Source organism: Pinus tabuliformis, chromosome 9, assembly GCF_031772625.1.
Source record: "Pinus tabuliformis cultivar Carrire ecotype Pingquan chromosome 9, CPIR1, whole genome shotgun sequence".
Taxonomy (NCBI): Eukaryota; Viridiplantae; Streptophyta; class Pinopsida; order Pinales; family Pinaceae; genus Pinus; species Pinus tabuliformis.
Genome location: NC_142307.1, coordinates 1422216955 through 1422241916, shown reverse-complemented (window position 1 = coordinate 1422241916; position 24962 = coordinate 1422216955). Strand labels below are relative to the sequence as shown.

The following is a 24962-nucleotide window of genomic DNA, read 5'->3' as shown; positions in this document are numbered from 1 at the left end:
AAAGATGAAGGAGAAACTTTTACAAAGTAGGAAATATAGAAGTTAGAGTCTCCTTGTGAAACTTGGCAACCACAATGGCCAATGGAAAATTTTCAAAATCTAAAAATTACGAGAGAAAAATGACCCATGGCCTAGCTATTTTGTAGCTGCCCTCAAGCAAACTTGGTGTTGATTTGGGGTAGCATCGGATGTGTTCTAGCCACGAAATTTGGTTGAGAGGTTGGGGCACATAAGATCTCCAATACTTAGAAAGGGTTTGGGTAGATTTTAAACAGATCAAGAGATATTAAAATAATTAATATTTTTAATGGAGTCCCTAAATCTAAACTTAGGGAAAATAAAATATTAATGTGTATTAATATGAATTTGTGTTAGAATGGTCCAAAAGACATGGTTCAAGCCAGATCTAATCTTAGCTATTGATTAGGGACTTAATCCCAGTCGTTGATATGTCAACAGGAAAAGTATAAGAGGAAGCTTGAGGGTCACTTGGAGAACACACCAGAGTGATCAGTCATTCTATTCTCTAGAAAAGGGTTTGCTAAGAGAGATAGAATTAGTGATCGGGAGATGCAGCTGAGGGGCATTTGAGTACAGAGAGACAGAGAGGTAGAGATAGTGTCGAGAGAACAGTGCAGTAGCTAAGGAGAGTGACGCAGAGTCAGCGAGGCCTCACGCAGGGCCACGCAGAGGCAGTCGGGAGCTGTGCACAGCCTCAGAGAGGCTAGCGTTGCTGACACAGGCCCATCAGGGGCGATGCAGGGCCAGCGTGAAGCAAAGAGGGGCTGACGCAGTCCAGAGAGAGGTTGACGTTGGGGTTTCTGCAACAAATTTATGTCGAGTAGCTACTGGAAGGATTATCTGGGGTTTCAGCCAGAAGATTTGTCAGAAACTGTGAGGTATTACTACCAAGGAAATTCTCTGTTGGGTAGGCCAGTTTCGGCACCCAGATTGTACTTTGATATTGCTTAATAAGAAAACCCTCAGATAGCTGCACCAGTTTTCCCACATTGGGTTTTTCCGGGGCCATTAGTCCAAAAATAATGGTGTCATATGGTGTATTTGTTTCTGTTTCTTTTAGTTGCTGATCTGATATATGATGAACATGTACTAGTGTTTATTTTCAGTATTTACATTGTAAATAACTTGTTAAGGAAAATAACAAGTAGGTAGGAATAAATCAAGTAAAGTGCATGGAGGGTTTCTAACTATGTAAACTTAGAAACTTCAACATGTTATCAGAGCGTGATTGCAGATCATAGGAGGACTAAAGGACATCAGCCGAGCAGAGCAATAGCAGCAGAAAAAAATTGTCCCGAGGTGACAAAAGTTGTTTCTAGCAGAGCAGCAACAAGGAAGGGAGATGCAGTACCTGCGTCATCAAGGGTGAGCCGGGAAGAGGCAACGCAGAGGCTAATGAAGGCAAAATAAGCCTCACGCAGAGCCACGCAGTAGCTGGGAGGGCTGATGCTGTTGGCTAAGGAGGTCGGGTTACTGGTGCCGAGATTGCACAGAGCCTAAGAGCTCTCACCTTCATGTTGCTGGGGTTTAGAAGGCTACGAGAATATTGTAGAGTGGATCTGGTGAGGTACTGTAGTCAGAACAGTGCTTGACAGAGAAAGGCCAGAGGAGTTGCTACTGAGGGTTTCTAGCCGAGGAACCCGGATCAGTGGTACGGTTGCACAAGACGATCAGAGTAGGGGGCATATCAACAGCGACGGAAGGATTTCCAGGAGGGAAATCAGGACTCAGAGGGAGTCCAGAAGAGAACTTCCAGATGGGAAGTAGGGACTCAGAGGAGTCGAACAGAGAACGTCCAGGAGGGAAGTAGAGGAGCATCATGGCACTACACGGAGTAAGAGACCAAGATAGACTAGATGGAGCATCGAACTTCTCAGTCTGGAAGGCCAGAATCTTATCCGTACTTGACAAGAATCGTGTCAAGAACCTCGCCTTGAAGGTAATAGCTATCCGAGTCGACCCCAATGATAATGACAAGTACGAGGAGGCGATGGCGAGGGCCAAAAGCATTATCCTTGATGGGGTCAAGGATCATGTAGTACCACACATAGCCGAGAAGGAAACAGAATTTGAGATGTGGGAGGCTCTCAAGAAGTTGTACCAGCATACTTTGTGCAAAGAAGAATGATGCTTAAGAATCAGTTGAGGTCGTATTAGATGAAGAAGGGAGAACCAATTGACACCTTCCTCAGAGGATTGAATGAGATCCGAGATCAATTGACTGTTATAGAAGCGACATCAGATCAGGAGCTGATGGTGAGGACAGCCCTGAATGATGTCTCAGAAGACTGGGAGGTGTTTGTCCAAAGTATACTGGGTAGAGGGACTCTCCCACCTTGGGACGAGATGTGGGCAGCTCTTCGCCAGGAAGAGATCAGAAGGCAGTGGAAGACGGGTAGTAGCAATAAGGGGATCAAAGTCAAGCAGGGGGAGGAAGATATGGCCCTCGCATCTAAAGGAAAGCAGGAGAAGCGGAAGAAGAAAGATCTCTCCAAGATCAAGTGCTTCCACTGTGGGGAGTTGGGTCGCTATGCGACCCAGTGTCCAAGGAAGAGGAGTAAGGGAGAGTCTTCCAAGACTAAGGCAACGCCAGCACGGGTAGAGAAGGAATTTTTGACAGACGATGACTGTGCTATGAATGCACATGCACCACTTGAGCGGAAGTGGGGAGACATCGAGCTGTAGTTAGGCAGGCTACAGGTGATGAGGGGCAGGATCCTTGAGATACCCAACCTCTTGGATTAGACCTTGCTACGGGAGCCTCGAAGAGGAGTAGCAGGACTCACTGAGTCGGGTGGAGACGGATGCGGATGGAGTGACAGAGAGAGCTACAGTGCAAGAGTCCCGAAATAGCGCGAGGCTAGCAAGCTGTAGCAGTGCGAGAGGCACAAGAGTGTTGCACCAGTGCAAGATGGCATAGAGAGGTGTGCAACGGTGCGAGATGCAGGGAGTTGTTGCAGCAACGCACAGGTCAGAGAGGGAGCACTTGTCAGTGGCAGAGGGAGCTTCAGCATCAGTGGGAGTGTCTAGCCCAGCAGGGAGGTCACATTGGGAGATCAGTTACTTACTTCTCAGTAACTGAGTTGCAATGCAGCAGTGGGAAGCACGATGCAACATGATGAGAGGAGGTGCAGTGCAGATGCAGTGCTGGGAGAAAGGACCAACAACAACACGGATGCATAGGGAGTTGTCGTACAAATGCAGCAATGGCAGTGGCAGAACCATGGACAGCAGTACAAGAAGCAGCAGTACAGAGGATGTTGGGCAGGAAGGCCTAGCATCAGCACAGGTACCGATGCCGGATGATCAGAGTAATACTCAGTAAGGAGTATTGCTAGAGCACAGTCCTCGCTAAGAGGGAGTGTTGATTTGGGGTAGCATCGGATGTGCTCTAGCCACGAAATTTGGTGGAGAGGTTGGGGCACATGAGATCTCCAATACCCGGAAAGAGTTTGGGCAGATTCTAAATAGATCAGGAGATATTAAAATAATTAATATTTTTAATGGAGTCCCTAAGTCTAAACTTAGGGAAAATAAAATATTATTGTGTATTAATATGAATCTGTGTTAGAATGGTTCAAAAGACATGGATCAAGCCAGATCTAATCTTAGCCGTTGATTAGGGACTTAATCTCGGTCGTTGATGTCAACAGGAAAAGAATAAGAGGAGGCTTGAAGGTCACTTGGAGAACACACCAAAGTGATCAGTCATTCTATTCTCTAGAGCGGGGTTTGCTAAGAGAGAGAATTAGTGATCGGGAGAGGCAGTTTAGGGGCATTTGAGTACAAAGAGATAGAGAGGCAAAGATAGTGTCGAGAGAGCAGTGCAGTAGCAAAGGAGAGTGACGCAGAGCCAGCCAGGGCTCACGCAGGGCCATGCAGAGGTAGCCGGGAGCTGCGCACAGCCTCAGAGAGGCCAGCGTTGCTGACGCAAACCCATCAGGGGTGATGCAGGGCCAGTGTGAGGCAAAGAGGGGTTGATGCAGTCCAGAGAGACGCTGACGTTGGGGTTTCTGCAACAGATTTGTGCCGAGTAGCTGTCGGAAGGATTATCTGGGGTTTCAGCTAGAAGATTTGTCAGAAACTAAGAGGTATTACTACCAAGGAAATTCTCTGTTGGGTAGGCCAGTTTCGGCACCCAGATTGTACTCTGATATTGCTTAATAAGAAAACCCTCAAATAGCTACACCAATTTTCCCACATTGGGTTTTTCCGGGGACATTAGTCCAAAAATAATGGTGTCATATGGTGTATTTGTTTCTGTTTCTTTTAGTTGTTGATCTGTAATATGTTGAGCATGCAATAGTATTTATTTTCAGTATTTACATTGTAAATAACTTGTTAAGGAAAATAACAAGTAGGTAGGAATAAATCAGATAAAGTGCATTGAGGGTTTCTAACTAAGTAAACATAGAAACTTCAACACTCGGCCTTCCAGAAAGTGCTCACAGCCTCCTTGAAATTTGATCTCCACTTGTGTGAGAGGTCCTGCAAACACTTGTTAAAAGTTTCAAGTAATCTCTCGTCAAAATCTATCAAAAAAATGCTCCAACTAGGGCTACAAAACAAAAGGAATTGTTAGTGGAGAGAGCATGCAAAGAAGTCAAAATATAATACATGCTAATATACAAGCAACCAAACCAAGTGATGGGAGTGAAGCCCCATACTTGTCTAGTCTGGAAGATGCTCTTATATAGCTTATGTAATCTTTGAAAGCGCTAAATCAAAAGAGGCATGAAATTTAAATTTATAAATGATTCAAGTAGATAATCGAAAAGAGAACTCCCCTCTTGCTTCTCTTCAAATAAAAGCTACAAAGTGAAAATCAATGGGTCTTTAGCAATATCTAGGAGTAAGTTGATCTATGTGAGACTTTTCCCACGACCAAATGGATTCGTATAGACAATTTAAATAGATTTCCCCTACACACTTGAAGACAAATATTAGCTTGCAAAAGGAATTAGAATAACACAATGGGTGAAATAAACTAAAGATTTTTCCAAAAACCGATTACCAATTTCACTTGTAGAACGTTACTCCAATTCAAAGATATGTGCAAGATAGCTTTACACACATCAATCCAAAACAAATAGCATTAGAAGCTAATACAAACTCAAGAACATAAGAAATTGAAGCAAAATAACAATAGTATGGAAATAAATCACCTCAAAGTGTCAAGATAACACCACCAAAATGTCTCCTTATTAGCAAAATGCAAATGTACAAATTGGAAAAGTTTCCTCAAACCCAATAGCTCATAATATGAATACATAGTGAGAGCCCAATGCTCACTTATATAGAAATTTGGTAGCAAATCCCAATGAGAGATCCAAGTGACAAGTGGCGTTGGAAAAAATCCCAAGAAGAGAAGTTGAATTCCAAGTGAAGAGATAAGATGACATGTGTTGAGCTTCAACCAAATCAAACTCCTTGAAGTTGCCATCGAATTCTTCATCAAGCAAGTCGAAATTCCATGTGTGAGACCAAGATATGCCAAATGTGCAACAAGAGGGAGTTAACTCCCCAATCATCAAGCCAAAAAGTAACACCACTCATTGATGTTCTCAATGTGCCATGTATTGAACCTCCATCATGAATTGCGTGGGGCTTGGAGTGGAGCTCCTTACCATGTGTAAGAGTTGAGTGAAGTGAGAGTGGCGTTGGAGTGGAGACAAGTTTCCTACAAACTCTCACTCAAAAATCTCATCAAATATTCCAATATCCTCAATAAAATCGAATTGCCAAGTCAATAAATCGAATTCCTTAATTGTAGCTGGGAAATCGATTTCTTCATGTGATAACTGCTTTGATGATGTCAGGTGCCAAATCATCTTCCACTTGTCCTTTGACTTAACTCTTGACTTGAGATAATTTCCAAGTCATTCCCATGTCATTTTCTCACATGGAGTTATTTATTTCTCTCATTTTATTTAATTTATGGGCGAATGTATTTCCACGTTTTCCATTAAATTTATGAAAGGTGGGTTTTGAGGGTCTAGAATTTATTTTTTACTCCTCAAAGTGTGTCTTAGTAGAAAGTTGTTAATTTTTGGTATGTTCTATGCTTAGAGAAATTTACTTCAATTTTTCATTTTAGCCCAATGACAATATTCAGATTAGCAATCACATGAACATGATAGTAAAGTGCAAATAGAACATAAACATAAACAGCCTAAGACAAGCAAAGACAAGAGGACATAAGATGTGGCACCAGCCAGGGACAAACCCCAATGTGGGAAAACCCTTGATCAATCCTTCATATATTCTTCAATAGTTTAGCAGAGAGAGAGAGATAATACATAAATCTGATATTTATGATAGCAATAGAAAACCCTTGACCAAAGAAGACAATGCTGGTCAAACTAGACAGAATCTTCCATCCAAGTGGCATTAATAGGATGCTCATCAAACTGAGCCAAACATAGTCAAATCTTGACCCAGATCATCTCCCTGAATTTTGATGTCTTCTTGTTGCACAAGCTGTCACCGCTTCATGAGATAGGGCTTCAACACTTAGTCCTCTTCCTTCATATAGTCAACAATGCAGGTCTTCGAGGTGAGGTTCCACCACTTGTGCAATCCTTAGAACAAGCGTTTGCTGTTGGCTGTGGCCTATGGCCTAGCCCAGCAACAAGATAGGCCTATGATCTTCAACAATCAATATTGTCAATGCAACAGTCTTGACCCAAACTGAATATACTGATCTGATCTTGGACTAGGACAGATTTCTTCAATGCAATGACAGAGGTTTGTCAACCTTATAAATTGTCCTCATGAACAGCATCATCACTGTACTGTCACCACACTTTAGGACACAGTCACTAAGAGACTTGATGTTGTCAACATGATGATTGGTTAGGGCACTTCTTGGTTGTAGAATAGAGATCCAAATAGCCCTTAAACAGTAGACCCTAGCTCCTCCTTTTTGCAGATTCTTCTACCCCTTAAGAACAACATTAACATGCCCAAACAGTCGTCAAATAGGCCACGCTATCACCTACAACAATGTGGCATTATGACAGTAGCTTAGATGACTATAACTAGGTCTCTTAGAGCTACAAATAAGGTCTTCTCCTACTGCAGCTTAAGGCACAACTAGACAGTTGCTAGAGACCTCCATTTGTAGTGGCTGGAATTTCCTTCTTTGATTGCGGCTAGGGCAAATAGAAGCCTCATGAGAATACGAATTAGACTACGGATTAGGGGACATTTCAAGCTTTGTATTGAAGCTACCTTTAACTGCTAGAGCTCCCTTCTAGGACTGCGGCCAGATCTCTCCATTACCTGTGGCTAGGGCAAGGCTAGAATCCTCCCATTAGGACTGCGACTAGCTGTGTGTAGAACCCTTCCTATTGTCTGTGGCTAGGGCTCTTTTAGAGCTTCCTTTGACAGTGTGTAGAAGCTCCCTAAGACAGCGTATTGAAGACTCTCCTTGCTACGAAGAAGAGTCTCCTTTAGGACAGCATATACGTCTCCTTCATAATTGTGATTTGATCTCTTCATAAGACTACGGCTAGATCTCATTAGGGCAGTGTATAAGTCTCCTTCATGGCAGCGTATAGGGCACTCCCTCTAGATCTCTCTTTCACCAAAACCCAAACAAATGAAGAGAGAGATCACAAGAGGTGTTTGTACAAAATGACTTGAGGTCCTCTTCTATTTATAATAAAACGTTGAGGATAGGTTGGGCTAGATTGGTTGCTGGCCAACCTTGACGAATTGTCACATAACACAAATAAATTCATATCTCCATGAATACATGTCAGAATCGGATGATCTTTAGATCAATCCTACACCTCTCAGTGAGAGGAAACCAAGAAAAATATCAACTGCCATAAATAAGAAGACCCACATGGATTTTGGCCCTTGTTGCCAATTTTAACACTCCCTCTCAACTAGGGAGAACTCCATCTGCCAGACTGTACTATCTTTGCCATCAACGTAATGCCCTGCATTGCTCTGCTCTGCTGAACTATGAAGAAGAAGAAGTGATCGAGAATGTATCATACCATTCTCTACTGACCCGAAGTCAATCCCATATAAAGAGAGTGTCTCATACCACTCTTACTGATCCGAAATCAGTTCCAAATAAAGAGAGTGTATCATACCACTCTTACTGATCTGAAATCAATTCCAAATAAAGAGAGTGTATCATACCACTCTTACTGATCCGAAATCAATTCCAAATAAAGAGAGTGTATCATACCACTCTTACTGACCCGAAGTATACCACTCTTATTGACCCGAAGTCAGTTCCAATTGATCCCATATCAATATCATCCTAGCATAGGGAGTACAGTAGTACACGATGCGCCCATCGGTAGTACTATGGTCTCTATCCTCATTTCCTTGCTCATTGGCCAGATGAGAGGTACTTCCCATGAGTCCTAGACTGCATGAGTAGGATGTCTTAACAAGAGAAGGATGAACCACTCATCTTGCCTACATGTCGCCATGGGATATCCCAGGGGAAGGTTGAACCACTCACCCTGTACAAACAAATCACTAGGGGAAGGCTGAACCACTCACCCTATGACTATATCTCAGCAGGAGAAGGATGAACCATTCATCCTGCCCACATAGCAAACCACTAGGGGAAGGTTGAACCACTCACCCTATGGTTGCTCATTGCTCCAAGAAGTACCCCAAACCTCTCGGAGCTCCCAGATCTCAATATACCATATAGGACCCTCAGGAGAGGGTCTTTCCACGACTCCTAGTCATTCTCACGAAGTCAAGAATTTGACCTTTCCCAGGGGCTTCGTCAGAATATTGGCGACCTGCACATCAGTCCTAATGCGGAGGAGCCTGATTGCTCCTTGATATACCATATCCCGGATAAAGTGGTAGCTGATGTTTATATGCTTGGAGCGATCACAGAACATGGGATTCCTCGACTATCGAATCCCACTCTGGTTGTCACAGAAGATCACAGTGGTATCCAGCACATGTCCAAACAGCTCACTGAAGAGCTTCCACAACAAGACAGCTTCACAGGAGGCCATATTCGCATCTATGTATTCGGCCTCAGCAGTGCTCAAAGAAACTGACTTTTGCTTCCTGCTCATCCAGGATATCGAAGCACAACCCAAAGAGAAACAACACCTAGAAGTGCTTTTGCGATCCTCCACGCTGCTTGCCCAATCAGCATCAGAATAACAATGCAGCCTCACAGCTCTAGCAGTGTATCTCAGCGCATGAATAATTGTGCCCCGAAGATATCTCAGAAGATTCTTGGCTCCAATCCAATGAGAGTGATCAGGCTCAGCCATATGTTGTCTCAACATGCTAACTGCAAAACAAATATCCGGACGGGAGTTCACCAAGAACATCAATGCTACTATGAGTAGATGAAATTCAGAAGCATTTCCCAAATTAGGTCTGGCAACACTACCACACAACTTCTTAAAGTTAAGCTCCATCGAGGTAATCACGGGTTTGTAGTCCACCATTCCAAATCCGGAATCCAACTCCCTCTTACTTTTGCAAATGAGAGGGTTTGCACCTGTCAGAAAGAGGTTGTCCACATAAAGTACCAATATGAGAGGTCTATCATCCACAACCTTAAAGCAATGGTTTGGATCGGCTTCACTCCTGGTGAATCTCAGCTTCATCACATAGTTGTCAATCCTCTCATACCAATCATGGGATGCTTGCTTCAAATCAAGGAGAGATTCCTTCAACCTGCACACATGAGATTCGCGATCATGAATCTCAAACCCCTCGGGTTGTTCCAGATATGTGGTCTTTTTATTATATGAGGGGAATGGTCCCCTTGTAAGATTTCTTTCGGCACATCTCGGACATGTACCTTCATGCTCTTCTTTTAATCCAGGCATCCCTGTCACCATCTGTCCTACATCGGGTAGGGCCTTGTATTGAAGATGGGCAAAGCTCCGGTGCCATAGAAGAGATGTGTCACATGACATGGTCCCCAATGGACTTCCTGCAACTTGATACAAATTGCCAAACCTGAACCCAAGTGTAAAGGCATCTTTAAAATCCTTTTTCCAAACACGTACCTTTCCATCGATGAAAGCCACCTTGTAACCTTTGTCTTCCATTGCCGAAATGGACACCAGGTTCTTCTTGAGATCAGATACATAAAGAACTTCTTGTAAGTGAATCATGTTACCCTTATTCAATTGAAGGGTAACATTCCCTACACCCTTTACGGGATAGGTGGCATCATCTCCAAGAATAATCTCCAAGTTTGTTTCCTTCTCTATTAGATTAGAGAGCGCTTTCTTATATCCGGTGAAGTGCCTTGAGGCACGACTATTAATAAACCAATTTCCCAACAAGTCCGGAGGAAACGTAGAGGAGAAGGTTGTTATAAGATAATACTCCTTTTGCGTATCAGAAACAACATTTGATTCTTCATACCTGGAGTTCCTTGCTTTCTTAGAGAGTCGGTCATTTCCTTGATGTCATACATTCCTTTTTCCTTTTCCATTGTACCTGTCATTCCTTCGATCATTGAAGATGCCCCTAGAATGATTGTGATCATCATCATGTGATGTGTCCCTTCTATTTGGACACTCCCTCGCATAATGGCCAAATTTATTGCAAGTAAGGCATCTGCCCTTCCTTCCACCCTTGGATCATGACCTTTCCATTGAAGTGACCTTTAGGTAGGCTACTAGATGCTTGACAATGGAATCTCTGATAATCTTCTTCGCTTCGACTTCACCCTTGGTGTACTTGATCTTTGGAGTAGCCGGTGCATTTGATGGAGGCTCAGGGATTTTACCCTTCACTTAATCTAGCACTTCTTGCTCTTCCAATTCAGCTGAGAAGTGGGATGAGGAACCCATTGAGCCTTTGAACTTGTCCAACTGTCTTTGATGATTTCTCTTTCACTCTTGCTTGGGCTTTGTCTTCATTTCAGCTCTGATACCATGTTAATTTTTGGTATGTTCTATGCTTAGAGCAATTTACTTCAATTTTTCATTTTATCCCATTGACAATATTCAGATTAGCAATCACATCAGCATGATAGTAAAGTGCAGATAAAACATAAACATAAACAATAGAAGACAAGCCAAGACAAGAGGACACAAGATGTGGCACCAGTCGGGGACAAACCCTAATGTGGGGAAACCCTTGATCAATTCTTCATATATTCTTCAATAGTTCAACAGAGAGAGAGATAGTACATAAATCTGATATTTATGACAACAATAGAAAACCCTTGACCAGAGAAGACAACGCTGGTCAAACTAGACAGAATCTTCCATCCAAGTGGCATCAATAGGATTCTCATCAAACTGAGCTAAACATAGTCAAATCTTGACCCAAATCATCTCCTAGAATTTTTACGTCTTCTTGCTGCACAAGCTGTCACTGCTTCATCATATAGGGCTTCAACATTCAGTCCTCTTCCTTCATATACTCAACAATGCAGGTCTTCGAGGTGAGGCTCCACCACTTGTGCAATCCTTAGAACAAGCATTTGTCACTGGAAATGGCTTATGGCCTAGCGCAACAGCAATATAGGCCTATGATCTTCAACAATCAAAAATGTCAATGCAACAGTCTTGACCCAATCTGAATATACTGATCTGATCTTGGACTAGGACAGATTTCTTCAATGCAATGACAGAGGTTTGTCAACCTTATAAACTGTCCTCATGAACAGCCTCATCACTGCACTGTCACCACACTTCTAGGACACAGTCACTAAGAGACTTGATGCTGTCAACATGATGACTGGTTAAGGCACTTCTTGGTTGTAGCTTAGGGATCCAAACAACCCTTAAACAGTAGACCCTAGCTCCTCCTTTTTGCGGATTCTTCTGCCCCTCAAGAACAACATTAACATGCCCAAACAGTACTCAAATAGGCCACGTTGTCACCAACAACAATGTGGCATTATGATAGCAGCTTAGATGACTGTAACTAGGTCTCTTAGAGCTGCGAATAAGGTCTTCTCCTACTGCCGCTTAAGGCACAACTAGACAGCTACTAGAGACCTCCATTTGCAGTGGTTGGAATCTCCTTCTTTGACTGCGGCTAGGGCAGATAGAAGCCTAATGAGACTGCGAATTAGACTGCAGATTACACTGTGGATTAGGGGACATTTTAAGTTGCCTATTAAAACTCCCTTTGACTGCTAGAGCTCCCTTCTAGGACTGCGGCCAGATCTCTCCATTACCTATGGCTAGGGTAAGGCTAGAATCCTCCCATTAGGACTGCGGCTAGCTGTGTGTAGAACCCTTCCTATTGTCTGTGGCTAGGGCTCTTTTAGAGCTTCCTTTCGCAGCGTGTAGAAGCTCCCTAAGACAACATATTGAAGCCTCTCCTTACTACGAAGAAGAGTCTCCTTTAGGACAGCGTATAGGTCTCCTTCATAACTGTGATTTGATCTCTTCATAACACTGTGGCTAGATCTCATTAGGGCAGCCTATAAGTCTCCTTCATGGAAGCATATAGGGCACTCCCTCTAGATCTCTCTTTCACCAAAACTCAAACAAATGAAGAGAGATCACAAGAGGTGTGTGTACAAAATGACTTGAGGTCCTCTTGTATTTATAATAAAACGTTGAGGATAGGTTGGGATAGATTGGTTGCTGACCGACCTTGATGAATTGTCACATAACACAAATAAATTCATATCTCCATGAATACATGTCGGAATGGGATGATCTTTAAATCAATCCTACACCTCTCAGTAAGAGGTGTTAATCTGGGTTGTCATTGATGTCAATATGGCAGTAGCTAGGATGGCAAATACTCTTGAGATGCTACAATGTGATTGATGAAGATGACAAGTCACTAATGAAGAAGTGTCAAGTGTACCTTGATGATCTAGGAGCTCTCGATGACCTATGTGATGAATGTCCTTACCTTTGATCGTCTTGATGATCATATGAAGCCATAACCTTAGATGTCCTTACCTCCAATGATCTTGATAATGGAAGACTATACGATGATGATGAAAGACTACATGCTGCATATGATTGATGACACGTCACTATCTTGAGGACATGATGACATTTATAAGCCTAGGAGCCTTGATGAAGAAACCAAACAAAAGTAAGCTCATCCATGAGAAGCCCATCCATGAAAAATGTTGTTGTCCTATATTTCTGCACTAAATAACGACCAGTCACATTAAAAATTATTTTTCACCTCCTTAGAGGCAGAATCTCACCATGAGACCTTCACCATCTTGAAGAGCATAATTTTGCCTTTCCAATGAGCTATTACATAGCCCGAAACTCCAAGTAGTTTGAAAGTTATGAATTTTTAAAGTTAAATTATTAAATCTGGACATGGAGCCGACCTGAGTAGCCTACACAAGTCGGCCTCCAAACAAGGATGTGTCCTTTCATTTTGTTGTATGAAAACTACCATTTATAAGGTTACAGAGCTCATTCTTTTGCCATCAATTTTGGTGAAAAATTTCAAAGATAAAACACAGAAGAGGATAGAACAGTTTAGGAGGCTGAGGAGGCATGGAAGTTCTTAAAATTGGCAACTAGTGCAAAACTTAATGTGGGTCATCTTATTCATGGCTAATAATATTTTTATTAGATTCGTCTCGTCGAGAGGTGTAGGATTGATATAAAGATCATCCAATTCCGATAAGTATTCATGGAGATATGAATTTATTTTGATTATGGAATTATTATCAAGCCGACCTACAACTCATGTAGGCTCAGAAGCCCAACAATCGCATCTATTCAAACACCAACGTTGTGTATAAATATAGGAGGACTTTTCCTCATTTGGACTCACTCATCTCATCACATCTCGCTTTCTCTACTGTGCAGAAAAGAGTCTCTTCTCTACTGCGTAGAAAAGGGTCTCTCTCACACACATGTGGAGCCGAAAGCTGTTGAACCTGAAGCTGCAACTGCAGATCCAAAGTTTGACCAGCGTTGACCATCAGATCTCCTCCTTAGAACTGCGTTGTAGGTCCATCTGGATCTCTTCTGAAAGCCGCAACTTTTGGTGGTGGAATCAAGTCAATCCGATAGACGGTTTGCAAGATATCGACTGCCCTAGTTTGAAGTCGGAAGTTGCCGAAATTGAAGCTGCAATTGCAGAAGTAAAGTTTGACCTGCGTGGACTAGAAGATCTCCTCATCTGAACTACGTTGTAGGTTCATCTGAACCTCTTCTAGAATCCACAACTTTTGGTGGTGGAATCAAGTCAATCCGACAGTCGGTTTGTGAGATATCGTCTGCCCTAGTTTGATAATGAAGCCGCTAATGTTGATGCTACTGATCTAGGGTTTGCTACTGCTGATATGAATCAGATTTATTGTACTATTTCTCTTTGCTGAATTATTGAAGATAAAAGAAGATTTGATCAAAGGGTTTCCCCACACATTGTGGGGTTTGTCCCTGGCTAGCCGCCGCATCTTGTGTCTCTTGTCTTGGCTTGTTTTCTGTTGATCATTTAATGTTCTATCTGCTCTTTACTTTATGTACATGTGATTGCTAATCTGTGGAATATAATAAAGAAAAGAAGTAAACTGTTATAAGCATAGAACATACCGTAACTTAACATGGTATCAGAGCTGAGGTGAAGACAAAGCCCAAGCAAGAGCAAGAGAAATCATCGAAGAGAAGATTGGCAAGGCTATCCTAAAAGAACGATGGGGTTCTCAACACTCTTTCCTGCGGAAGACAAACTCCGTGAGAAAGCTGACTATCACAAATGGAAGATGTCTATCGATCTAATCCTTGAGGATCAAGGAGTGTTGGATCATGTGAGAGGCAATATTGTTGAGCCTCCATCAAATGCACCTCCTGCTGCCAGGAACAAATGGAAGAACGGAGAAATTAAAGCGAAGAAGATCATCCGGGACTCTATCAACAAGCGCTTGGTGGCCTACATCTCTGATCTAGACACCTCCAAGAAAATCTACGATAGATTGGTGAGTTTATTTAAAGTTAATGATGCAAATCAAGTTTTGTTTCTTAGAAATAAGTTGAGGGAAATCAAGAAGGGTAAAGATGAGAGTATGCAAGCATACTTCTTAAGAATCACCGAGATCAAGAACGATCTCCTATCTATTGGGGAAACTATCACTGACAGGGAAATGGCACTCACAACTCTTGGAGGATTACCATCCAAATGGTATGTGTTCAAGACTACTCTTCTGAACAATAATGTAATTCCTGGTTTCGAGGAATTAATGGCTAGATGCATTCAAGAAGAAACAAGGGTAGAAGAGCAAGAAATGCCCTTGCCTAAAGGTCTTCCTGTTGCTTTTTGTTCTCATGCTAAGAAAAGAAATAATTCTGGGTCTAAATCGAAAAGAAAGGCTGGACCTAAGGGTGGAAGAAAAGGACGATGTTTCACTTGCAATAAAGCAGGTCACTATGCAAGGGAATGTCCTGATAGAATGGACTCTCACCATGACGATGATCAAAATCCCTCTCATGGTAATCGAAGGAATGGAAAATTCAACAACATAGGTAAAAGGAATGCTAGAAATCAAGGAAGAGGGCAACCATTCAAGAAGGCTAGAAACTCCAAGTATGAATCTAATACTATTGACAATAAGTAGGCTGAATATTATCTACCAGCTACTCTATCTACCTCCACTCCTTCGGACTCAATGGGAATTTAGCTTATTGATAGTGGTGCCTCAAGACACTTCACTGGTTACAAATAAGTACTCCATAATCTGGTAGATAAAGAAACTAACCTGGAAATTGTCCTTGGAGGTGACATGAAATACCCTGTGAAAGGTGTAGGCAATGTTTCTCTCAAATTGAATCAAGGTAATACGATTCACTTACAAGATGTATTATATGTACCTGATCTCAAAAAGAACCTGGTATCCATCTCGGCAATGGAAGACAAAGGCTACAAAGTAACCTTCAGCGATGGCAAGGTACGTATATGGAAAAATAATGTTAAAGATGCTTTCACTCTTGGGTTTCAAGTTGATTCTTTATATCAGGTCGGTGGAAGTCCGCTAAGTGTCATGTCTTGTGACACAATGCTTCAGTCTGAACTTTGGCATCGGAGGTTTGCCCACCTTCATTACAAATCTCTACCCGATGTAAGACAGATGGTAACAGGGATGCCCGAATTCCAAGTAGAGAAAGAAGGTGTATGTCCGGGATGTGTCAAAGGAAAACTCAAAAGGGGACCATTCCCTTCAAGTCAAAGCAAGACCTCCGATATATTACAACTAGTTCACTCAGACATATCAGGTATGATGCCTGTGAACTCCTTGGGAGGATATTCATATTATCTCACTTTTACAGATGACTATTCTCGAAAGACCTGGATATACTTCTTGAGAAAGAAGGATGAAGTGTTCTCTTGGTTCCAACACTTCAAAGCCCTAATCGAGAATCAAACCAAAAAGAAGATAAAGATCTTAAGAACTGATAATGGGACTGAATATGAATCTAATGAGTTCCATAATTTTTGTAAAGAGGCTGGCATCAAGAGGGAGACTACTACACCATATACTCTTGAACAGAATGGTGTGGCAGAAAGGAAGAACCGCACAATTATGGAAGCTGTCTGGGCCACGCTACATGATCAAAGACTTCCGAAGTTTCTATGGGCTGAAGCTGCTAACACTGCCATATATGTACAAAATCGATGCCCTCATCAAGCATTGGGTTCCAAAACTCCTGAAGAAAAGCTCACCGGTAAGAAACTTGATTTTTCTCATTTTAGAATTTTTGGAAGCCCTATATATTTTCATGTGCCGAAAGAGAAAAGAAATAAATTGGGTGCATCTGGAAAGAAGGGAATTTCGTGGGCTATGGTGAAAATACTAAAGGCTATAGAATCTATGTAGCCGGTCAAAGGGAAGTCGTAATTAGTCATGATGTCACCTTTGACGAAGATATGGCTCTTAGCAAGGTGAACGATCTTCCGACTTTGAGGAGCTCTCAAGAAGCCGACACCAGGGAACCGAAAGAAAAGGATGATGAATCAATGCCTGATGTAGAAGAACCCATGGATCCGATTGATCCTCCTCCACGTGAGCCTTCCTCTTCTAGGAAGAGGCCTTCATGGCTTAGGGGGCTACTTGATGATGCTGAAGGACATGCTGCACCCCGAGGAACCTTTCGTGAAAGTAAGAAACCTAATAGGTATCAGGGATACCTGACCATCATGAGCATGATCATACAAAATGAGCCTTCATCATTCTCAGATGTCGGCAAGCATCAAGTATGGAAGGATGCTATGAACGAAGAATATGAGTCTATCATGAAGAATGATGTCTGGGAAATAGTTCCTAGACCCCAGGACAAGACAGTTGTTACTTCCAAATGGCTTTACAAGATAAAGCATGCAGCAGATGGAAGTATGGAAAAGTATAAGGCTCGTTTTGTTGCTCGTGGTTTCTCCCAGAAGGAAGGTATAGACTATGATGAGATATTCGCACCTGTTGCCAGATATACGACCATCCGCTCGATCATAGCCCTTGTCGCTTCACAAGGATGGAACCTACATCAGATGGATGTCAAGACTGCGTTCTTGCACAGCTCGATCAAAGAAGAGGTCTACGTGGAGCAACCCGAAGGATTTGAAATTTATGATCGGAAATCGCATGTATGCAGGCTGATAAAGGCCCTCTATGGGCTGAAGCAAGCACCCCGAGCATGGTATGAGAGGATCGACAACTACTTTATGAAGCTGGGATTCACTAGGAGTGAAGCCGATCCTAGCCTTTACTTTAAGGTTGAAGATGATAAACCTCTCATACTGGTGTTGTATGTGGATGACCTCTTTCTAACAGGTGCAGACCCTCTCATTCTCAAATGTAAGAGGGAGTTGGTTTCTTAATTTGAAATGAAGGACCTAGGACTGATGCACTATTTCCTAGGACTTGAAGTATGGCAGAAGCCAGGAGAAACTTTCCTATCTCAAGGAAAATATGTGGTGAAGATATTGGAAATATTCGATATGGTGGACTACAAACCTGTAACTACCCCGATGGAGCTTGACTTCAAGAAGTTAAGCGGTAGTATTGCTGGACCTATTTTACGAAATGCTACCAAGTATCGACAACTCATCGGAGCATTAATGTTCTTAGTGAACTCTCGTCCAGATATATGCTTCGCAGTCAACACGTTGAGTCAACATATGGTTGAACCCCACCACATACATTGGATTGGTGCCAAGAGTCTGTTGAGATATATTCGTGTCACTATCACTTATGGGTTAAAGATACATTGCCGGAGATGTGAGACTATTTGGATACACAGATGCTGATTGCGCAGGGAATGTGGGGGACTGTAAGAGCACTTCCGGGTGTTGTTTCTCCTTGGGATCTGCTTCGATATCCTGGATGAGCAGGAAGCAGAAGTCGGTGGCCTTGAGCACCGTCGAAGCAGAGTATATTGCTGCTAGCATGGCCTCCTGTGAGGTAGTTTGGTTGCGCAAGCTCTACAGTGAACTGTTTGGATCTACATTGGATACCACCGTGATCGTTTGCGACAACCAGAGTGGGATTCGTTTGTCAGAAAATCCAGTATTTCATGATCGCTCCAAGCATATCGATATCAGATACCACTATATTCGAGATATGGTGCAACGGGGAGCTATAAGGCTCCAACATATCGGTACAGATGAACAAGTCGCCGACATTCTGACAAAACCCCTTGGGAAAGTAAAATTTCTGACTTTCCGAGAACAACTTGGAGTTGTTCAAAGACCCTCCGATGAGGGTCATGTATGATGCATTGAGCTTTGGGAGCTCCAGGGGGGTGCGGGGTACTTCTTGGAGCAGCATATGACCACAGAATGATTCACTATCCCCTAGTGGTATACATGTACACCCCGTGGCGACATTGTAGTAGGATTGATGTGTTCTCCTGTGAGACCTGGATTGATGTGTTCTCCATGGCGATTGTAGCAGGATTGATGTGTTCTCCTGTGAGGCCTGGATTGATGTGTTCTCCATGGCGATTGTAGCAGGATTGATGTGTTCTCCTGTGAGGACAGGATTGATTAGTTCTCCTGTCGAGGCATCCTACCCATGCAGTCTGGGACTCATGGGAAGTACCTCTCATCTGATCAATGAGCGAGGAAATGAAGCTAGGGACCATAGTAGTACTGATGGACGCATCGTTGTATCTACCGTACTCCCTACGCTAGGATGACCTCCATTGATCTGGGATCAATGATACTGGTCTGGGACCAGTGGTAGGAGTTTTACCATACTATGACACTGACTTCGGGTCGGTTGAGACTGTTTTGGGACCAGTGGTACATACTCTGAGACTGACTTCGTGTCAGTGCAGTACTGGTCTGGGACCAGTGAGAGTGGTACATACTATGACGCTGACTTCGGGTCGGTTGAGACTGGTCTAGGACCAGTGGTACACTCTCTGAGACTGTGATACTGGTCTAGGACCAATGGTAGGAGTGGTACTTACTATGAAGCTGACTTCGGGTCGGTTGAGACTAGTCTGGGACCAGTGGTACGCACTCTGAGACTGATTTTGAGTCAATGGAGGATGATACTGGTCTGGGACCAGTGGATTTGAATTTTGTACTCACTATGACGCTAACTTTGGGTTGGTTGAGACTGTTCTGGGACCAGTGGTACGTACTCTGAGACTGACTTTGAGTCAGTATGATACATCCTCGATCATTTCTTCTTCTTCATAATTCAGACAAAAGCAGAGAAAAACCGAACAATGCACGTAATGTTGCAATCCAACTTCAGCACTCAATTTCAGATTAGAAGGCTCCACATAATGCTGCAATCTGACTTCTGTTCAGGTTCTAGCCTCCTGACTGTGTTTTCACCATGCTGAAATATTGTTCCCAAGATGTTTTAACCCAACAAAAATATTTTTAGCCCAGAACAGTGAACTTCTGTTAAGTTACGATATGCTCTATGCTTATAACAGTTTACTTCTTTTCTTTATTATATTCCACAGATTAGCAATCACATGTACATAAAGTAAAGTGCAGATAGAACATTAAACGATCGACAGAAAACAAGCCAAAACAAGAGACACAAGATGTGGCGGCTAGCCAAGGACAAACCCCACAATGTGTGGGGAAACCCTTTGATCAAATCTTCTTTTATCTTCAATAATTCAGCAGAGAGAGTACAGTGATATGGGGTTTAACGGTAAGTTTCGTTGGGTGAAACCCACGAGACGGAGGTTCAAATCTCGTTGAGTACATGGCCTGTTGTGTCTTGGCTAGAAGAGTAGGCGACCCCAGAGTGGACGTCTCGGCTCTTGTTGAGGCATAAGTTCTTGCTATGTGTGGCTTGCAGGTTGCTGCACCTAGCCTAGGTTTATAGTGGCAGCCAGTTGGATTTGATCCTGGGCCTGCCCAGGATAACTCTCACCAGTTACCGATTGTCCTAGTGTTAAAAAAAAATAATTCAGCAGAGAGAAATAGTACAATAAATCTGATTCATATCAGCAGTAGCAAACCCTAGATCAGCAACATCAACATTAGCGGCTTCATTATCAAACTAGGGCATACGATATCTCACAAACCGACCGTCGGATCGGCTTGATAGAGTGGTATATACTCTGGTACTGCTCTGCTCTATCCAGACACTCTTCCAAACACTCTATCAGCTGCCATAAATAAGAAGACCTACATGGAGTTTGGCCCTAGTTCCCAATTTTAACAAAAGTTGAGGGCGAGAGGTGTAATTTTGAGCACACATACCCCACACAATTTTTCTAGACATCACTTATTACATTTTACATTCAGAATTTATTCAAAAGTCCCCCTGCGGAAAATTTAAAAAATTAAAAATTGACCTCTAGACCTATTCAAATTCCACTAAATTTTACGAGTGATCTAGTATGGTAATATACAATGACTTTAGACACTAGGACGCACCGAAGGCTTCGCCATCAAGTTGCACTCTGACTTTGGGGTTAAAACTCAATTAATTATTAAGTCCTCGAAAGAACTTGATAATTAACTATATAAAAAAAAACCTCCCATAGTAAACTTACTTGATGATAAGATCCCAAGTTACCTAGGCCTGTTACATGGCTCAACTCATTGCACGAGCATCATTTTACATCATCCCCGCAGGGCTTGTCGAATCTAAGTACAACATGAAAAGAATATGAAAAGAGGAAATAGAGTTAAAAAACTTTGATGATATAGTGAATTTTGATAGTACATGAAGCCTTTGACACATCCTCGAGCATGGAGTCTTTAGAAAATATTTTGGTACACTTCAGTGGTCAGCACCTCCCAATAATGACAAACAATACTATATTAGCATTCTCAACTCGTACCAAGCTGCCAAAACTCATAGCCTCATCACAGTACAGCTGAGAAGATTGACTCTAAAATGCAAAAATGAATCTTGCATTTCCAAACAGTAACACTCGGCATACTCAGCCATTTTTTTGCTGCATTAGAATTTTTCTTCTTTCTATATTTGTTCTGTATTTTTTTACACTGACTTGTATGCCAAGACCTGCCTCAATGAGTACAAGTATGTGAACTCTGTGTTACACTATCAACTTAGTGTGCCACATTAAGCTTCACACTTCTTGACTTGGTGATGGAAGCAATAGTTTGACCTGTAATAACTGGGGAATTGTGTTTTGGTTTTCTGCTACAATTGTATATATTCCATGATGTCATTGGTATGTTAGCTTCTACAAATGCACATGTTTGACTTCAAAAAATCATCCATTTTCAGTTATTTTCCATGTGATTCCCTCTATAAATGTGCTCTTTTCACTTTTAGAACCTTTTTCAATGGCCATATTTACAAAGTACATAAATATAAGAGCTAACGAATGCTTACAAGTTACAGCTAAAGTTACAACAAAAAGAGTTGTTAGACGGGTATTATCTTGGACATATTTCTAATAGTTGTGATTATCAATTAGATGTACTTTGCTTGCAATCATTTTTGTTTTATCTTGTAGGTTAATTCGGCATTGCAAAAGGGAGTGTATGGAGTGATGATGGGACGTGCTGCATATAATACGTATGATCCTATTCTATCATAGATCGCGATTAATTTATGTTGTAATGCCATCTGTCACTTATTTATGTTTCTATTTTAAGGATTTCAAGTTTTGAAAATAGCATTGGAACAATAAGCTTTGAACAAGCCCTTAATTTTAGATTTTTGGCAGTTTTATTCTATTGCAAAGTCATTCTTTAGTTTGATTTCTCTAGTCTGGAACCTAACTGTATAATGCAGTCCATGGGCTACTCTAGGGCATGTTGATACTGCAGTTTATGGTGTGCCAAGCCCAGAAATCTCTCGCAGACAAGTGAGTTTATTGTGCAAGAGGGTAATTTTGGCATTCAAATGCTGTTAACAATCACGAGAGAAGAATAATATGTATCTTTTTAAAAACCCGCCTTACTCTTTGCAGATTTTGCAGCAATATCAGAAATATGCAGATTCAGTTATTGGAAAATATGGAACCAATAAGCCTAGTATTAGGAACGTAGCGAAGGTGTGTGTCTCTATCTATCCCAATTCTGTTTAGTTCATTTGCATATGAAGTAAAATGTTTTAACCTGGATCGTCTTCTTTACAGGTTTTCTAAATTATTTTGTGTCTTTACCTTCATGCCCACCACAATGACAGTTTTTTCATTTCATTTGAAAATGGCTTGCCCTTCCTCTTCCCTGATATATTTCTTCTGATAAAGGATTCCAAATTTTCTACTATGGTGTTTTTCATGTGTGCTCATAGCCTCATACACATTAGACATTAGACAGATATCTATGTAAACATCCATCTATATACATAGATAGATAGGTAGACAGACGGATATATAAAATTTAAATAGATAGGTAGATTTATGATTAAACCATTAAAGGTGCTGCTTTCCCATTTCTTACTAGCTGATAGGTGGCTGTTTACTTCTCATGAAACGAGAAATCAAGTTCTTGCAAACTTGAAAAGGAATCTTTGAGCCATCTCAACTTTGAAATTCAGACGAATCCTGTAAAACATGCATTCCTCTTTAACATGGACCTTTTTGTAAACATATTAATATTGTTTATTTCTCAAGCAAGGACTCACTTACCCTGTGAAGGAAAGAATTAGACTAAATAATTAGTAATGTATCTGTTCCTGGTAATGTACTGCAGCCTTTACTGCATTTATTTCACTCAGAACCTGGCGCTGGTGTTTGGAAACGTAGAATGGATGCAGCATTACGCCATTGTACCGTAAGTGTCTAAGTTAAACTATCCCTATTTTCAATCTCAATCAATGTCTATACAAATAATAGATATGATAATAACAGGCAGCATTTATGCAGAGTGTTCAGTCACTGCTTGAGGAGACACTTGAAGTAATCCCAGATTATGTTTTGGATGCTTCTCCTCCTAGCCCAATTTCAGATGATGAACCTTTCGCTGGAATAGAGATGTTGCTGCCTCAGCTTCAGGTGATCTCATCATGCGGAGCAGTTGTTGAGGACTCTTGCAGAAAAGTGACACAGAATATTTAATATAGTTATCTACATCGCTTATCACGTAGAGCAGCTGTTGAGGATGACCAGTCTTGCAGAGAAGTGATACAGAACATCTAATATAGTTATTGGCATCTCTTTGACAACCAATGTACTCATTACCATCTCTTTGTTTTGTTGAAGTGGATCAGTTAAGAATCCTGCAACCTAGCGTCTGCCTAGAACTCATCCTAATATAATATCACAATGTCACTTCTAATACGACACTTTGAGATGGTTCAAAAGTTGAGAAAAGTTTAAATTGAAAAATTTCAGTTATGTACATGGATGAGAGGATTGTAACTTTCAAAGTTTTATCTGCATGTCTTTGTACGCCTAGATATCCGTCAGTGTGGAATTACCCTTGTGTTTTGTATTCAATTAAATGACGCGGTAGCCAACCTATGGTGTTGGAGAATTCATACATCGAATTATTGCAATCGGCAGAGGGAAAGAGACTTCAGCCCGTATTGGGAGTATATTGTGCAATAATCTGAGTTGAGGCAACTTATGGAGTTATCTAACAAGAGGATCCATAATTATCTGATGAGGCTTATTTTTTAATATCCTATGGCAATCGTTTTATAAACTTGGTCCGGATTTCTGACTTCCATGGAGTTAAAATCAGTCTATGGTGCCTGAATTCTGAAGCCGACAAAGCTTATATCAGCAAGGATTTTGGTTTCAAGATGGAATACTTTGTTGTGATGTGGGAGGCTAAAGTGGAATCTGACAGGATTTGATTGCATTTATAGTTCATGGCGCCAATTGTGTTATTTGTGAATCCGATAAAATTGAATTCAAATTTTAACAGTGTGTAACATAACATGAGCCGGAAAAGCTTAGTAACAAGTCTGCATGGCATTATACTGATTTGAATATAATCTCAGAGGCTCTCAATGGTATACACACCTTATATATAATCAGTCCTCTAAAGAGAGTGCAGAAAATGTTGGCATCTAATTTAAGTGCATTGTAAAAGTAGAAACAGTAATATGAGACACAGTTGTATCCTGTGAAGGGAATTCTTTTAACTGTAATGGGAATCTGTAAATATACAGCACATGGATTTGCCCTTTTAGTGCTAGAAGCTAATAATCTGGACTCTACTTCACTGGTATACGTATGGCATGCCCAATTTATGCTTCAGCAGAAAATATATAGGTGCAGAATCAAACAAAATTACTTATGTTGACATTAATCTTATATTAATATTAATCACAATACAGAAACTAGCATTTTGTAATTTCTAATCAGGGGTGGTTTATTGAAGAACAAAGTTTTTGCATTCATTTTCAAAATCCTTGACAGCCATGGTATGCTTACGGCTACTTGATAATGATGTATGAAAATTGCTTCCGTCTTCACAAATTCCCATTTGGCCGCAAAAATCGATTTTATTGGATTGAACAATGGCATGGTACTGGTTCAGGTCCCCAACAAACCTAGGAAAGTTCCAATTAATTGGGTTGAATGAAAGATTTTGGAAAAACATAGTGGCAATGGTGGTGAATTTTAATC

At 41.5% G+C, this 24962-nt stretch overlaps 1 protein-coding gene across 2 annotated transcripts in view; it reads left to right on the top strand.

The window, feature by feature from the left end:
* The window catches only part of LOC149153873 (uncharacterized), a 428780-nt gene extending 404596 nt beyond the window's left edge, over positions 1-24184 (top strand). For both annotated transcript variants that reach the window (XM_089440030.1, XM_089440031.1), the window contains 5 exons: positions 21891-21952; positions 22172-22244; positions 22350-22433; positions 23077-23157; positions 23250-24184. In XM_089440030.1, the coding sequence (XP_089296156.1) occupies positions 21891-21952; positions 22172-22244; positions 22350-22433; positions 23077-23157; positions 23250-23441 (492 nt within the window). In that variant the 3' untranslated portion in view covers positions 23442-24184. The remainder of the gene's footprint in view (positions 1-21890; positions 21953-22171; positions 22245-22349; positions 22434-23076; positions 23158-23249) is intronic.
* The last annotated feature ends 778 nt before the right edge of the window (positions 24185-24962 follow it).